The sequence below is a fragment of the Callospermophilus lateralis genome, chromosome 13 (assembly GCF_048772815.1).
Source record: "Callospermophilus lateralis isolate mCalLat2 chromosome 13, mCalLat2.hap1, whole genome shotgun sequence".
In the NCBI taxonomy this organism is placed as follows: domain Eukaryota; kingdom Metazoa; phylum Chordata; class Mammalia; order Rodentia; family Sciuridae; genus Callospermophilus; species Callospermophilus lateralis.
The window spans coordinates 87269139-87285121 of NC_135317.1; the positions used below are offsets into that span (position 1 = coordinate 87269139).

At 38.5% G+C, this 15983-nt stretch overlaps 1 protein-coding gene across 1 annotated transcript; it reads left to right on the forward strand.

Annotated features, from left to right (window-relative positions):
- The first annotated feature begins 3138 nt into the window (after nucleotides 1-3138).
- On the forward strand, nucleotides 3139-11688 carry Glrx2 (glutaredoxin 2). The gene is made up of 4 exons (XM_076831898.1): nucleotides 3139-3331; nucleotides 6044-6107; nucleotides 10544-10720; nucleotides 11424-11688. The coding sequence occupies exons 1-4, from the start codon at nucleotides 3213-3215 to the stop codon at nucleotides 11550-11552; spliced, it is 489 nt and encodes a 162-aa protein (XP_076688013.1). The 5' UTR covers nucleotides 3139-3212; the 3' UTR covers nucleotides 11553-11688.
- The last annotated feature ends 4295 nt before the right edge of the window (nucleotides 11689-15983 follow it).

A 15983-nucleotide genomic window follows, 5' to 3' on the forward strand; every position in this document is an offset into this window, starting at 1 on the left:
AAACTGTTAAAACTGAGGGATCTCTGAAATGAAAAGGTTTAAAAGCTATTCTGGATGCAGGCAACAAAGAGATGGGTCCTGGGACAAGTTCCCATAGCTCTCAGCAGCAAGGTTAAATAACTGTTGGAAACATGTCCTCCAGAGTTATAAGCCAAGAGCATTTTCATAATGCAAATATGGGGAAGAAAAGCACAGATTGTTTTAATTAAACCTACATTAACTATAGATAACAGGGGAGGAATAAGGGGAAGTGGGGAATGTATTTAGATAAGACAGTTTATAAGGAGAAGCACTTGTTGCTTCTGGACTGGCTTTGGTTTTAAGCAGGATGTAGTGGTGACTGCTGTTCTGACACTTCAGGCTTGAATCAAAGTTTTAATACACATTCAGGAATGTGGGTAAATTTTTGTTGGTTGGGACTACAGTTGTTAACTGATTAACTTTCTCCTCTCTTCCATCCTCTGGCTCTTAAATTTAACACCTCTGAAGTTTTATCAATACCCTGCTGAGGGCATGAAAAAAGTTATAGTACCTGTGAGACTTTAATTACTAGTATCTTGATCTAATGATACTAGCCACCACCCACTATGCTCATGCCAAACATGTTAGTGAAGAACCAGAATATATATATATTTCTTTCTTTCTTTCTTTCTTTCTTTCTTTCTTTCTTTCTTTCTTTCTTTCTTTCTTTCTCTCTCTCTCTCTCCTCTCTCTCTCTCTCTCTCTCTCTCTAGGTTTATTGAGATATATCTGACAAATAAAAATGCTTATATTTAAAGTGTACAACTTGATTTGAGGGTGAGTAATGTGGATTAACCTCAGGGCCTCCCACATGCTTGGGAAGCACTCTACCACTGAGCTACATAACCAGGTAAGTTGGCTGGCCTTGAACTTGTGATCTTTCTGATGGTCTCAAGCAGCTGGGATTACAGGTGTGTGCCACCAGTTCAGTACAACTTGATAGTTAAATATGCATTTACATTGCATAGTAACCACTACAATCAAGCTAATTAACATAGCCACCATTCCTCCTAGTTACATTTTTTTCCCTTTTTCTGGTAAGAATACAGCAAATTTTCAGTATAAAAAATAGTAGCTGGGTGTGATCACATACTCCTGTAATCTCAGCAGTTTGGGCGGCTGAGGGAAGAGGATCGTGAGTTCTATGCCAGCCTCATAGATTTAATGAGGTGCTAAGCAACTAAGTGAGAGCCTGTCTCTAAATACTAAATAAGGCTGAGGACCTGGCTAAGTGGTCAAGTGCCCCTGAGTTCAATCCCTGGTACCCCCTCCCCCAAAATAGTATTACTAACTACAGTCACTTCTGTACATTAGATCCCCATTTATTCATCTCCCGTAGCTGAGACTCTGTATCCTTTGACCACCATCTCCATGTTTCCCCCTTCACCTAATCCCCAGCAATCATTATTCTCTTCTCTGCCAGTATATTTCTTTTCTTTTCTTTGTAGTTGGTCACAACACCTTAATTTTATTTATTTATTTTTATGTAGTGCAGAGGATTGAACCCAGGGCCTCACACATACTAGGTGAGGGCTTTATGGCTAAGCCACAACCCCAACCCTCTTCTAGTGTATTTCTTAATGTACTTGTACTACTGGAGCCATCATAAATATGACCCCCAAACCATAATTTCTATAGCTACCCTATGAAGCACAAAGATGTTGAAAATTATCAATATATTATGCTTAGGTCAAACATAATGCTTTTAGCACTTGCATTCTGGGATCCATAACTGTTCAGGGCTAGGGTTGTGGCTCAGTAGCAGAGAGCTGCCTAGCACGTGTGAGGCCCTGGGTTCTATTCTCAGCACCACATAAAAATCAAATAAAGGTATTGTGTCCAACTACAACTAAAAAATAAAATAAAAAAACTGTTCAGTAAATTTTGTATTTAACATCATCTACCTATAAGGGTATTACAATTAAATCGCAATGTGATTGTTTCATTGCAGAATGGTCTTTATTTTGTATAACAATGTGAGACAGGTGAAGTCTTATTTCAAAACAAAAATAATAGTATTTCCTAAATAGCTATCTTTTGACTAAAAAATACAAAACCCAAACCAAAAAACCTCCTCCAACATTACAGATAACATACTGTCAAGTTTTAAAGTTAAATTTGGGCTTACGAAAGAAAGACGACTTGACACCCTTTGGAGATATTTGTTCTTGAAATTAAGTTTCATTCTTTTATGAAGTAATGAAATACAGCCCATGTAAACGTAGGAAAAGAACTGTCAGAAACAAAATTTTAATTTTATACCATGGTAACATGACTCTTAACTTTATTTCAGCACAAAGAACCCCAAAGGATCTGTATTGTCTTAATAATTGTTTAGAAGCTTAGACATACCACTTGACCTTTGACTTTGATAGGTTTCAGTGTCCCCAGGAAATACAAATATAGAGACTCAGAAAGAGCCATTATTACATCACTGAGTGGCTTAGACAATCTTGTCATTAACAACTCTTGCCCATTTTCAAAGTCACCAGGAAACATTTCTGGGCTATTTTGTTTCCTAGTTTCACTCTTATCTTGAAAACAGAATCTTTGCTTTCTTTGAACGTCCAACATTAGATTGAGTCTTTTCTTTCAATTGAGTGTAAAATCCAATATTCCCATGATGTGTATTTGGGTTTTGGATCCATGACCTAATTTGAGGATGGCGTCCAGGCTCCTATTTCACCCACACGGAAAACCTGTCTGACAGGAAGTTGTGATGGTGCCACCATCCTCATGTAAACATCCCCAGCACTGTGATTCTATTTTGGACAGTTGTTATTTTCCTTCTCGGTCCCGCCGGAATGTTGGCCACCACCCTTCTGCACGGGCTCCGCGTGCCTGTGGGCCTTAATGAGCTTCCCAAGCCCTAAAAGCAGCAGGAGCGGGGTGTGCGCGCAGCCTGGAGGTCTGCAGGTGAGCGAGCGCGCGGCTCCGGGAGAGGCTCTCTCGTGGGCGGGCACCGCGGCTCCAGCGCTCCGGAGTCGCTCCGCTCTCCAGCTGCCCGGAGGCCGGACCCGCGGAGGCGCCTAGGAGACCGGCGGCGGCGCGGACAGCCCGGAGGGGCGGGGCTGGGCGGGCCCGGAGGCGCCACGGCAGGGCGGGCTGGGGCGGGGCCGGCCGGGGGTGGGCGGGCTCTCCGACGTCGCGGTCCCCGGCCCCTCCGCTAGTCGCTGTCTGGAGGTCTCACCATGCTGTGGCGTTGCGCTGTTTTGGCGGGGACGCAGCTGATCCGGAGCGGGAGCGGCTCTGCAGGGCGGCGCGGCGGGGCGGCGGGAGCTCACAGAGCTGCAGGGACTGCGGCCTCTGGGTATGCGGCTCGCCTGCAGGACAGGCCCTGCGGGCGCCGAGGCCTCGCGGAGACTTGGACGAAGCGGGTGGCTGGAGTCCCTTCCTCCCGCGCCGGGTGGGCGAGTGGGGCCGCCGCGCGGGCGCTGAGCCCTACCCAGCGGAGGCCCAGGACGCCAGGGGAGAGCGGTGCCCTCAGCGGTTGTATGGATTTAAGGATCCCGGGATGCACTGGCTTAGACCACCCCGCTGTGGGTTACTAGATACAAATACAAGACGCCTTAATGATTTGCAGTTTCACATAGACAGCGAGTGAATCTTAGTACAGAAGTATGTCCTAAATATGGTCCTGGACATACTGAAAACGAAGGGTATTTATTAATTTAATCGGTCTCCCTTTGTTAAACCTGGCCAACCTTACCGCAGGAAGTGAAGGTGACGATCCTATTAAATGGCCAAGGCTTTGAGGATGGGGACTGTGACATTCACGTAGGTGTTGCCTCTGGAAACAGCGGCAGCGTTTCCATCCTCTTCCCAGCTTTGAATACCCCCGGCATCCGGATTGGCAGCTGAGACCCACTGATGGCCCTGGTTGATACTGAACCCGCCCACGCCACAGGTGTCTGTTTTGCCAGCTGCTACCTCGGGGCCTGCCAGGGCCCATCGGTCCTTGGGTCTTGTTGTCTTTCCTTATCTAGATAATCTAGGAACTAGTTTTGCAAGACTCTAGGAACTCTTGATTAACTTTACAGGACAAGCCAGGGAGCCCATCTTGAAAGCGCTAATCACTATTTGATTGACAGGTCCTTGAGGCCCACTGGTGTTTCCCTAGTAAGGTATCTGGGGGTATGTAGCACTTTGCTACTTACCGCTGATAAAGATGCTTTATCAGATTAGTAGGCGTTTTATCAATGCTGAAGTGAAATTACTGTGCAGTTACCTTCTGCGTGAATGCCCCTTTCCTTAAAAGCTGGTTTAGCTTTGAGGAAGCTCAAGTAGAAATTGAAGGTGGAAGGGTCCCTTCCAGAAATTTGACAGGGAAGAGGGTGATATCTTAGAGTACACCTATATCTCTCACTACCCAAGAAAACATTCTCTTAGGAAAGTTCTACTGGAACTCCTACTTCAGTAGTAAATGCTGTAGTAGGTGGTTTGGGAATGACAGTTCAGTGCTGGACTTGAGATGAAAGGGACTTGTTTTCTTAGTTGAAAAGCCAAATAAAACTTTAGATTTATCCTATCTAGAGTTCCTTTGGTCCAGGCCAGCACTGCCTAACCTTTTCTGTTTAGTCTTTACCAACTCAGTCCCAGTTTTTTCTCAAAGCTGCCTTCTCCTCCTTAGTTATCCAAGGATAACGTGTATTGGAAAAAAGCCATTTAAAATGGATTCAACTAAAACAGGACTAAAATTTCATGCTATACAATTCTTTAAAAAAAAAAAAAAAAAGTTTTGCACATTCTAGGGACTTGGGAAGCTAAGGCAGGTGGATCACAATCCCCAGTACCAAAACTAAAACAAAAAAACAAAAGCAAGCTTTGGAACCTTTGAAATATGACATTCACCTAACAACTAAAAATAGTTGAAAGTGACATTTTTTATTTTAAATGCACTTATGAAGAATGGAGCATTGATTTGGAAGGGAGCATTTTTTCTTATATCAGAATTTGTATTTTGCCATATAATCAATCATAAGGAAAGCATTTAAAAAAATATTTGAACTTTCAGTTCTTTGTGCTATTCTTTTTTTTTTTTTTTCCAAGATAGATTTGCTCAGACTGGCCTGGAACTCGAGGTCTTCCTCTCTCAGTAGTTGGAATTACAAATCTATGCTACCATACCCAGCTTGTCCTACTTTATTACTCCTAAGATATTAAAATAATTCTCTTAGAAAACATCTGTTATCTCAATTCTTTTTAAAGTTTAGTGATTTCACTTTGCAATTAGTTTGCCTCATGATGTCTGATTTGCTTCTACAGTGCAGTAAGGCATGGCTGAACAAAATAGATGAGTGGATAAGGGAAAGAAAGGTTGTAGGGCTAAGAAGAGATATATATATGATGATGTTTAACTAGTTGGTTTTTAAGTGACTATTTTCCTGTTTCATGGATGCCTCCTTTTACAAGCTCCCAACAGTCGTGGCTAATAAATACTGACATAATCAGGAATTAATAATAGTAATATCAAATGTTTTCAAACTTTACTCTGTGGAAGGTACAGTTCTGTTTTCTGCAGATAAATTTATTTAATCTTCACAAAACCCTTTGAGATGAGAGTGATTCTTGTTCATTGTATTTTGTGGATTGGAAAACATAGGAGCTACAGACCCTCCTGGTTAGGGTACCTTGTTTTCCTTAAAATCCTTAAATCTTTGTGTGTTCATTGCCACACAGAGTACAATTTCTGCATATTTTAAGGAGATGAAAACCATATATTTTAACCCATGGACAGGCTATCAATAGGAAAGAATGTTTGAAATCTGGTGGTTATAGATTTATTTATTTATGAGAAAGATTATGCTGAACTTTAAACACAGGGAATGTGATTTGATCAAGGGAATAAGGACCATAGTTAAGAACACATGTCCTTTTGGTTTTAGTAACCAAATGCTTTGCAAATTGATATTTTACACTGATAAGTAAAACTTTTTTTTTATTTTATATATTTGAATGTTTATTGGAACTTGTGATAGATTATCATTTAATTAACTACACTGCCTTTTAAAATTCCTTTTAGGATGGGGAACCATGCATCATCATCTTTGGGGAAGTCAGAAACTACTCCTGTGAACCAAATCCAAGTGAGTGATGTGGGAGGTACAGGAAAATTATTTTCCTCTTCAGAAGAAAGAATTGTCTTATCCATTTGTTGCCAGCTGGCTGAACTGGCAAGATGAGTTGGGTTCAAAGGAGCTGGCTGTATCAATAACTAGGAAAACAGTGAAGAAACCATGCGGCACATGAACATGAGTTTCTATGGTTGAGAGCAGGATAGCCTGGTGACCCCAAGGGTCAACTCCATGCTGGCAGCGCTAGAAAGAGCAAGAGAGTGAGCACACCCGAAACTCCCCTATTTATTGGGGAGAAGACATTCGATAGAATATTTCACCCAAATAAGGCATATGTAATTGGTGATGTTTTGTAGTCAGCAGATTGACATCTTGGCAAGTCACACCCATCTCAGTTGCTAGTGGGATCACAGGCAGAGAGAGAGGAAGACACATTTGCCTCACACAGCCCAATCAGTGTGCAACACCAGACCAGTCCCCTCATACACTCAAATGCGCATACCTCACACACACAGCCCATGGCTGGCTCCCTCTGGACACCCATTTAATATGCTTATTCACTGTCCAGATGTGACAAGTTCAGCAAGCGAATTCCTAAACAAATTTTTATTTTGAAATCTGTTATCATAATTCACATGGCAAAGAAGTCCTACATCATTTTGGTAGTCAGAATTTATAAGATTTATTTATTTTGGTACCAAGCATTGAACCTAGAGGTGCTTAACCATTAAGCCACATCCCTAGCCATTTTTTATTTAGAGACAGGGTCTCACTAAGTTGCTGAGGCTGGCTTTGAACTTGTGATCCTCTTGTGATCCTCTTGTCTCAGACTCCTTCCCAGGTTGCTGGGATTACAGGCATGTGCCTGTACATTACAGGCATGTACCTGGCTGAGATTTATTCTTGTTGAAATTTATACTCCAGGTTGGATCTATAAGGCTGACTATTCTTTCATCATACCCAGCTTAAGTCTACTGTTGACCCAGTCATGCTGTCCATAGCCTGGGAGACTGATTTTGACCTGGGCTTGCTTGCTTTTTTTTTTTTTTTTGTTATTCTCACAGTTCTATTTTATTTCAGGGAAAACATACAGATTAAAATTAGCCAAAGGAAAAGATACAGAGAATGGATTTCTGCAAGGGTGCTAAATATGAAATTCTCATTGTCCTCAGATACTCTTCCAATACTGACAGTGCCATCTGTAGAGTACTGTCATCCAGGTCATTTGAGATTCTGTGTCCTGAGTTTTTACTGAAGCTTCATTATTTAGGGTGTGGGAGATGGATTTGTTATCCAAATGGTTGAACTCAGTTTTTAGCCCCAGTTCTATCTAACCTGGCCTAGGGTTACCTGTTTAGCATAAACATCAAGTGTGGGCTGAGGGTCCCCTTACCCTCTATAAATAACAAAGACATTTGTGTCACCCAAGAAATTCCAAAGATTTAAGGGCTTCTTTCCAGGAACCAGAGACAAAGGCAATACGTTTGAGCAAAATCAAATTCTTTAATAAAAACCTTTTTTTTTTTTTTTTGGACGAGGAAGTGAACCCAGGGGTGCTTAACCATGGAGCCACATTCCCAGCCCTTTTTTGTATTTTATTAGAGATAGGGTCTTGCTGAGTTGCTTAGGGCTTAAGTTGTTGAGGCTGGGTTTGAACTCGATGATCCTGCCTCAGCCTCCTGAGTCACCTGGATTACTGGTGAATGCCTCCGAGCCTGGCTTACTAAAAACCTCTTATCTGCTTATAAAAATACTAGCTACTCCGAGTGCAGTACATGCTAATGTTTAATAGCTATGGTGACATAGACCCTAGTATGCAACAGTTACTACATAGATGATTCCGGGATACTGTATGCTTTTGTGCTCTCTTGCTTTCCTCTCTTTCATGGTCAATCATAGTTAATTCTGCCTCAGAAAATTTCTTCTATATGTATGCATATTTTTCTTCCCTTGTAGCTTATAAAACATTCCCATTTCTTTCTTTCTCTCTTTTTCACCACTTTCTACCACCACATACAAAAACCTTATGTCCTGGGCTGGAGGAGTAGCTTAGTGGTAGAGGGCTTGCCTCATGTGCTTGAGGCCCTGGGTTTGATCCCTAGCACTGAAAAAAACAACCCTGCATTTAGTTGAATACATGGCTGTTGAATATAACAGCAATGGTGGAAACTTACTGTGAAGGGATTGCTTCTTTTTTAGCCGGTGGGTACCAGGGATTGAACTCAGCCTGCGAGGGAAAGAAACATCAATCTGGCGCCAACCGAAATGTCTGTCAATCAGTGGGATCTCCTGACTAATGCCTGTCAATCAGCAGGACCCCCTGGCCAATCCTGGAGTTCCGCTAACTCCTCTGACCAACTCCAATAGGACCCTGGACTCTAAAAATACCTTTTCCTGTCCCAAGCCCTTCCCTTCCTGCCATGAGCCCCATAAAATCCCAGTCCGGTTGAGCCCCCATGCGGTTTCTCCTCAGACCCTCAGGTTTCTCCTGTCCACTATGTGGGTCTGGTCTGATCGAGTTCTGCCTGGGAGTGATATTTCAAATAAAGCCTCATTTGGTGGTCTTTTTAAATCTGCCTCCTTTGGTCGCTGCCCTCCTCTCCTCACCTGATCTTACATTGGGCACTCAACCACTGACAAACATCCCCAGCTCTATTAGGTATTTTATTTAAAGATAGGGTCCGAGTTGCTTAGCACCTCGCTTTTGCTGAGGCTGACTCTTGGTCCTCCTGTTAGCCTGTGGAGCCCCTGGGATTACAGGCGTGTAATCCACTGTTGCCCAGCTGGATTGCTTCTTAAAACAAAAACAGACCATGAGGGTTCAGGAGAACCTGGCACTGTCACCTTGAGTTCTAGCTCACTCTGGAATCTCTTCATTAGTTTTCTATTTCATGCTGTATCCACCATGGTTCTTTCTCCAAATCATGGCCTCAGTGAGCCTAGCTAGAACCCATGGCAGCATAATGGAGGCAATAGCCTGGTTTTGGTGTTGTGAGGGATTAGGTCAAATCCAAGTATTGCAAACTTCTCAATCTAGGCAGAAGGATTGAGTTAAAAGCCAGCCTTAGCAATTTAGCAAGACCCAAACCAAGCAACTTAGTGAGACCCTGTCTCAAAAAATTAAAAAGGACTGGGGATAGAGCTCAGTGGTTAAGTACCTCTGAGTTCAGTCCCCACCCCACCCCAACAGATCAGCTTATAGACAGCTATGCTATAACTGAGGATTCTTCTAGCACCCAAGGGTGGATATAACTTCTGAAGTACTTTGGGTATTGTATGTCGTTTTTGTCCTTTATCTTTCAAGGTGCTACTTATGACCCATGTGAAAACAATCTACACAGATGCCTAAGTGCCAGACCTGTCTGTTTAAAAAATCTTTTCAAGGATCAGGATATAAAAATATTTAGAAACAAAGAACAAAAAATAAACTTTAATGGCCATGTAGATGCACAGCATTTTCATGCTCACTGGGTTAAAGTCCTGGTGAGTAGCTTCCAAACCAGGCTGGTACTGTAAGAACCATTGTAGGAGATTTTTAAAAAAAATAGTTTCTGACCTCTGCTTCAAACCCATTGAATCAGCATTTCTGGAAGTAGCTTTTTCAGGACCAACAATATAAGAATTCCTTTTCAATATAGTGCTGACAGCTTTGTACTACAAAGATATATAGGATTGAATGGAAGTGGAGGAGGAAGCTGTTGTCTATACCTGGATTAGTGTTTTAAGGAAAGTTATTAAGAAGTTAATTCCTTTTGAACACCTACCTTTGAGAAGCAGTGTAACAGATTACATGTCTAGACCTATTATAGAGCCAGATTTGCCTGGGCTCAAAGCTCAGTTCACCCACTAATAGATGAGGATCATTAAGTTATTTATCTACCTCTGTGCCTCATTTTCTTTCTTTTGTTTTGGTACTGGGGATTGAATCCAGGGGTGCTTAACAACATCCCCAGTCCTTCTTATTTTTCATTTTGAGACAGGATCTCACTATGCTGCCTGTCGCCTTGCTAAGTTACTGAGTCTTAGCCTTCTCAGATGCTGGGATTATAGATATTTACTACTATGCCTGGCTCTGTGTCTCATTTTCTTCACCTGCAAAATTGAGAAAATAATAAGACCTACTTCAGGATTATACTGAAATTTCAGTGATCTAGTGAAGTGCTGAGAAAAGTGCTTTTATACCTAAGTGTTAGCTTTTCACGAATTGACTTATCATTGTTATTTGTTAGTATCATTACTATTCCTTGCCAGGCACTTTATATGTTACATTTTTGCTCCTTCTAACATCCCTTGGAAATGAATAATATCCTCACTTTGCAGATGTTAAAACAGATGATAACTTAGTTTGATTTCTCAGTTGTAAGACCTCTAAAATCCACTCTACCATGATTTCTTTCTAAAAGGTAATGTTGAGAATTAAATTGATTTTCTTTTCGGTCTTGTTTCAGGAAACCATTTCTGATAATTGTGTGGTGATTTTCTCAAAAACATCCTGTTCTTACTGTAAAATGGCAAAAAATATATTCCGTGACATGAATGTTAATTATAAAGCAGTGGAATTGGACATGCTTGAATATGGGAATCAGTTTCAAGATGCTCTTTATAAAATGACTGGAGAAAGAACTGTGAGTATATCCTCAGCTGTGCTGTCATAATAGATGGTAACTCAGTTCACCTAAAGACTAGACTTTGTATTAGGAAAAGGAAGCCAGAAGTTCTCTGAAGATACCAAGAAATGGCAAATTTGGAAACCAGAGTCTTATAATAGGGAAAAGCAGAGTTAATTCATTTTGTTTTTTATTTTTACTGTGTGTGTGCTTGCTTGGGCACTGGAGGGGATGATGGTGTTGTTATAAGTACTTATGTAGAGTTTCTTAAGGTCCTCTTTCAAAATAAAGGTGTTAAAGAGGGCTCATTCTTTAGTGACTGAGCTAACAGGAATGCGCTTCCGTGTTTATGGATTTTTCTAATATGCAACGTAAAAACTATGTTGCTATTTTCCTCTTTTATATTTGCATGGAAGTTTATGGTATATGTTCCCCCTTTAGTGAATGTTAAGAAAAGACTACTTAAACACCATAAATACTTTTATTTTTGTGTTACATACCATAGTGATTATGAGGAAGGCCTTTAGAATCAGATTTTCCTGGATTTGAATCTCCGATCATCTCATTTACTAAGATTGTCATCTTGGGCACATTCTTCCTCATTTTCCTCCAAAATCAGGCTAAAAAATAGTACCCAAGTATGAGTGTCAGCAATTATCAGAAATGATTTCATAATTCTAACAATAAGTTAGGCCTAATTTATCTTTTATTTATCTAACAGGTTCCAAGAATATTTGTCAATGGAACTTTTATTGGAGGTGCAACTGATACTCATAGGCTTCATAAAGAAGGGAAGTTGCTACCACTAGTTCATCAATGTTATTTAAAAAAGAAGAGAGAATTTCAGTAATGTAGGTACTTACCATGACTAGTAAATATTAATGTGATAATACCTGACAATGCCTTTTAAATATTTGAGGATGTTTTAAATGTGAATTATCTTCATGATTAAAAATAATGAAAAATAAATGGCTGTGGACACCTTATCTTCTTACTTGCCAATTCTTGAGCAAGAGATGATATTTATAACCAAAGGGGTAGTTATATCATAAGAATGCATTTAATTAGGAATTTATATATGAATTTTACAGCCAAGAGCTAGGAGATAAGCATTTGAAATTATTCCCTATAGCATTTAGGAGTTAACTCCTTACCTTGTGTAGCTTTTAGTAAGGACTGATGTGAGTTTCTTTCAAGTTTAAGGTTCTCACTAATAATAGTTGTGAATCAGGTAGGGATATCTTCTACCATATTGTGTAAAGCCTTCACATTCTACTTCTAGAGCAATGTATGTCTTATACATTAAAATTCAATATGTCTTATACATTAAAATTCATAGAGTGGAATGAATTTTTCCTTGGGGAAACCAAATGACTCATTTAGTCACTTGATAGTTCCAGGGAACAGAAATTAAATGGAGGAAGATTTCAGCATTGTATAAAGATGAACTTTTGAAAGCAGTTCACAAGTGAACCCAGGGGCACTTTACTTTTGAGCTACATCCCTAGTTTTTTTGTTTTTATTTTGAGACAAGGTTTTGTTAAATTGTCTAGGCAGGCCTCAAACTTGAATCATCCTGCCTCAGGCTCCCTAGTTCCAGGAAATTAAACATATGTGCCAATGTACCTGGCTCTTGATTTTAAATACAGAACTAATTATCCAAATACTTGAAGTTTTGGTGAGCATATTCTGATGCAACCTGCTCTCACTCTTTGATATTATCCTATACCTCAGACCTGATAACTTTTACCTCAGACCTGATAACTTTTACGGAAAGTTTTACAGGAATTGAGATAATTTCTATAAATTGACACTGACACAAAATGTTTATATTTACCTAGTTCAGTTTTTTGTTAGCATAACTCAAAAACAAGTTTTAAGAATTTGCATTTTCACTAAATCAAATTGTCTTGATCCTTTACTAGATCTCTACTGGAAAAGAATTCCCAACCATACATACTTTACCCACTGAGCTATATCCCTAGCCTAAAATTCTTATTTTTAAAAAATAAACATAAGCAGACGTTTTTCTGATGTGCATAGTATTTATTTGGTACCCCTATCAATTTCTACAATAAACAGATCAGAAGCAGTTCACATAGTGCCCACCTGTACTCCACATCTAAATGAATTACAAGTTGAGCATCTCTAATCCAAACATCCAAAATCTGAAATGCTCCAGAATTGGAAACTTTGTGGGCCCTGACATGATACCACAAATGAAAAAATCCATGTGGAGGTCACAGTCATGTGGAGGTCACAGTTAAATGCAGGTGCATTAAAAATATTTTATAAAATCACCTTCAGGCTATATATATGGAATATTCCCCAAATATTATGAATATGTATATGCAAATATTCCAAAATCTGAAGAATTCCAAACATTTCTGTGTTCTAAGCATGTCAGATAAGGGATATTCAACCTATATTTAGTAGGGTATTTTGCAAGGCTGGAAAGAAGTAGTCAAGATTTTTCACCATAGTTGGTGAAAACTTTAATCATGAAATAAATTTAATCATAAGCACATTTATCCATTCCCAATCAGAAAACAGCAAAATTACATTAGATGTATTATTTACAGTGAAAACTTGGAAGACTTGACAAAGCATCTATCAATAATCTTAGAAAACTGTGTGCCCACATTAAGGGTTTTCCTTAGAAATGAAATAAACACGAAACATGTTTATGAAACATCAAACTTTATATACCTTTAAGCACCAGCTTGACAATTTATTCTTTCAGTTTTATAAAATATTCCTGCTTTGAAAGGTAAAGTGAATGTAAAAATGCAAATGTAATTAAATTACTGACCTGGAAATATTATTATTGCAATGGTCTCAATGTTTTAATACTATATTCACTTCTTTGAATTTGTTTGTAGGCTTGAAACAAAATATTTGCCTTCTGTCTCAAAATATTCCCTTAAAAATTAATCATTTTTGGAACTGTACAACTGTATTTGTCATTCATACTGTTAAATATATGAACTTGGTCCATGGTGGTCATGTTGTAGTCATAAAGCCCAGCTTTTTGGATAACTGGTTATACAAAACAATAAAAAATATTAAACGACCATAAAATATTACTGATGTTAACAGTCACATATGTATAACACATCAGTGTACCCAGATTATCCTATTAATGTGTTTAAATTACTAATGTACAATCAGGTTTTAAACTTAGCAGTTAAATTCCCATTCATTATGTAAAATTAAAAGCTCTAGAAAGACTCTTTGAATTCTGTACTTCAGAAACATTATAACACTATTAAGGCATTACTTAATAAACAGACCCCAAAGAAAGTAACTAGTATATCTATATAGGAGAGCTAGTCATATTTTAAGGCAGTCAAAAGGGTCATTTTTCACTTTAAGGCTCTTATATATTTAAATTTATTTTATACAGACGTTAGTCTGAATAATTTAAATATTTATCAAGTGACCAATTAGGGAACTCAAAGCCTTTAATAAAGTAAGTAAATGGGCAGTTTGGAATTAGATTATAACATTCCCCACTTCCACTCCTCCCCCTTAAAAGATTATTCCATATATCTATCTCATCCCTTTGGACAATTTCTTCATACTCACAAACTGGCAATAAAAATAAGAAAATTGAACTCAGACACATTACAAAATTTGTGTCTTGTCACATCATACCAAATTATATATAGTTTAGAGTAACAGTGCAATAAAAATGTTTTTCTTTTTTACTATCCACTATGTAAAATATTTTAAATTTAATTTGATTATGTAGGGATTCTAAAGTTTACATTGCAAATAAAACCTAATAGGTATTTTAACAGAAGTTTAAGTAATGTTTGTTTTAATACAGCATTCCAACAATTTTATATTTAACTTCATTCACTACCCTAGACAGTCTAAATGTTTATTAAGTGAAACCAGTAGAAATGTTAACTAATTACTATTTGGTTAAGTATACATTCTGCTAACTTATAAAGTGCAGAAAATTAAACATTTTAAAATTAAAAACTACATGTCACTTGTGTTTGTAAAGTAAATATGCACGGAAGGACTAAGTAAAATAGAAGCAAAAGGAAAAAATCTTCAGAATCAGAAACCTTTTGTGGATTTTTATTCACCTTAATTTCAGTAACAGAATCCTATAATATATTCACTTTTCTATCACTTTCCTGTATACCTTGGTATTTTCAGGGATTAGGAAAATGTGCCATTTATTATAACTTTATTCAAAAAGTATGATGAGCTACAGTAGTTTTCTACATAAAAATATTATCTTAGAATTAACTTTTAAAAGTAAATTCCATAATTTTTCAGAAAAGCAAATAAAAATTTACCAATTAAAAAGCATTTAATTCCAATACAGGTTATTTACAAGGCTTTTTATGCTATAAGCTGTGTTTGTGGTGAGGGATGGGGGAGTTTACTCAGTGAAATACTTAATATGAACATGAGATATGGTATTTTATTAAAGACTAATTAGTTATTTTTCTGTTTTGGTACCAGGTATTGAACCCAGGGCACTGTAGCACAGAGCTATATTACCAGCTCTTTTTGTTTGAGATGGGGTCTTGCCAAGTTTAGAGTAACAGGGAATTTTCCTAGTTGCTAAGGCTGGCTTAGAACTTTTGATCCTCCTCTCAGCATCCCAAGTCACTGGGATTTTAGGTGTGTGCCGCTACACTTGGCTAGAGTAGTTAACTACTTTGTGACGAGTGCTTGTACACTAGAGCAGTTCCCTTCAACGCAGGTAGGTACATCTACAAATACAAATGAAGGGTCAATCACTGATATTAGTGAAAGACCACACAATTTCTGGAAACATCTAATACATTTTTTATTATATAATTTGATTTGGAGAGAGAACATACCAATCTGGTTATTGCTTGAAGAGACCTGCCATTATAAATTTGAAAAAAATATGACCTTAAATCTGTATGAAACAAAAAGCAGTCTAAAAGACATTCATCTCTCTTAAATTTGGTTGACTTTCCTGTCATTTAATTACCCAGGTAGATAAGACTAGAAAAAAAGATGGTGAAAATGTTAGCAGAAAGGAATTTAAAAAGGGGGGGGGGTGAAGGTATAAAAGGAATCTCCATTAAATAAGATAAAGGTGAAGACATCGGGCAAACACTAACTGAAATCCATACAATATATAGTAATTTCATAGCTTAACATTTTCTTAGTCTTTCTTGTGCATGTTTATATTGAGGGTATATGACAGTGCCTTAAATCACCCCAACCTGTGGTATTAAGACTAGGCTTCAGCTTTTAAACTTCAGTTTATGTTGTCAGACCC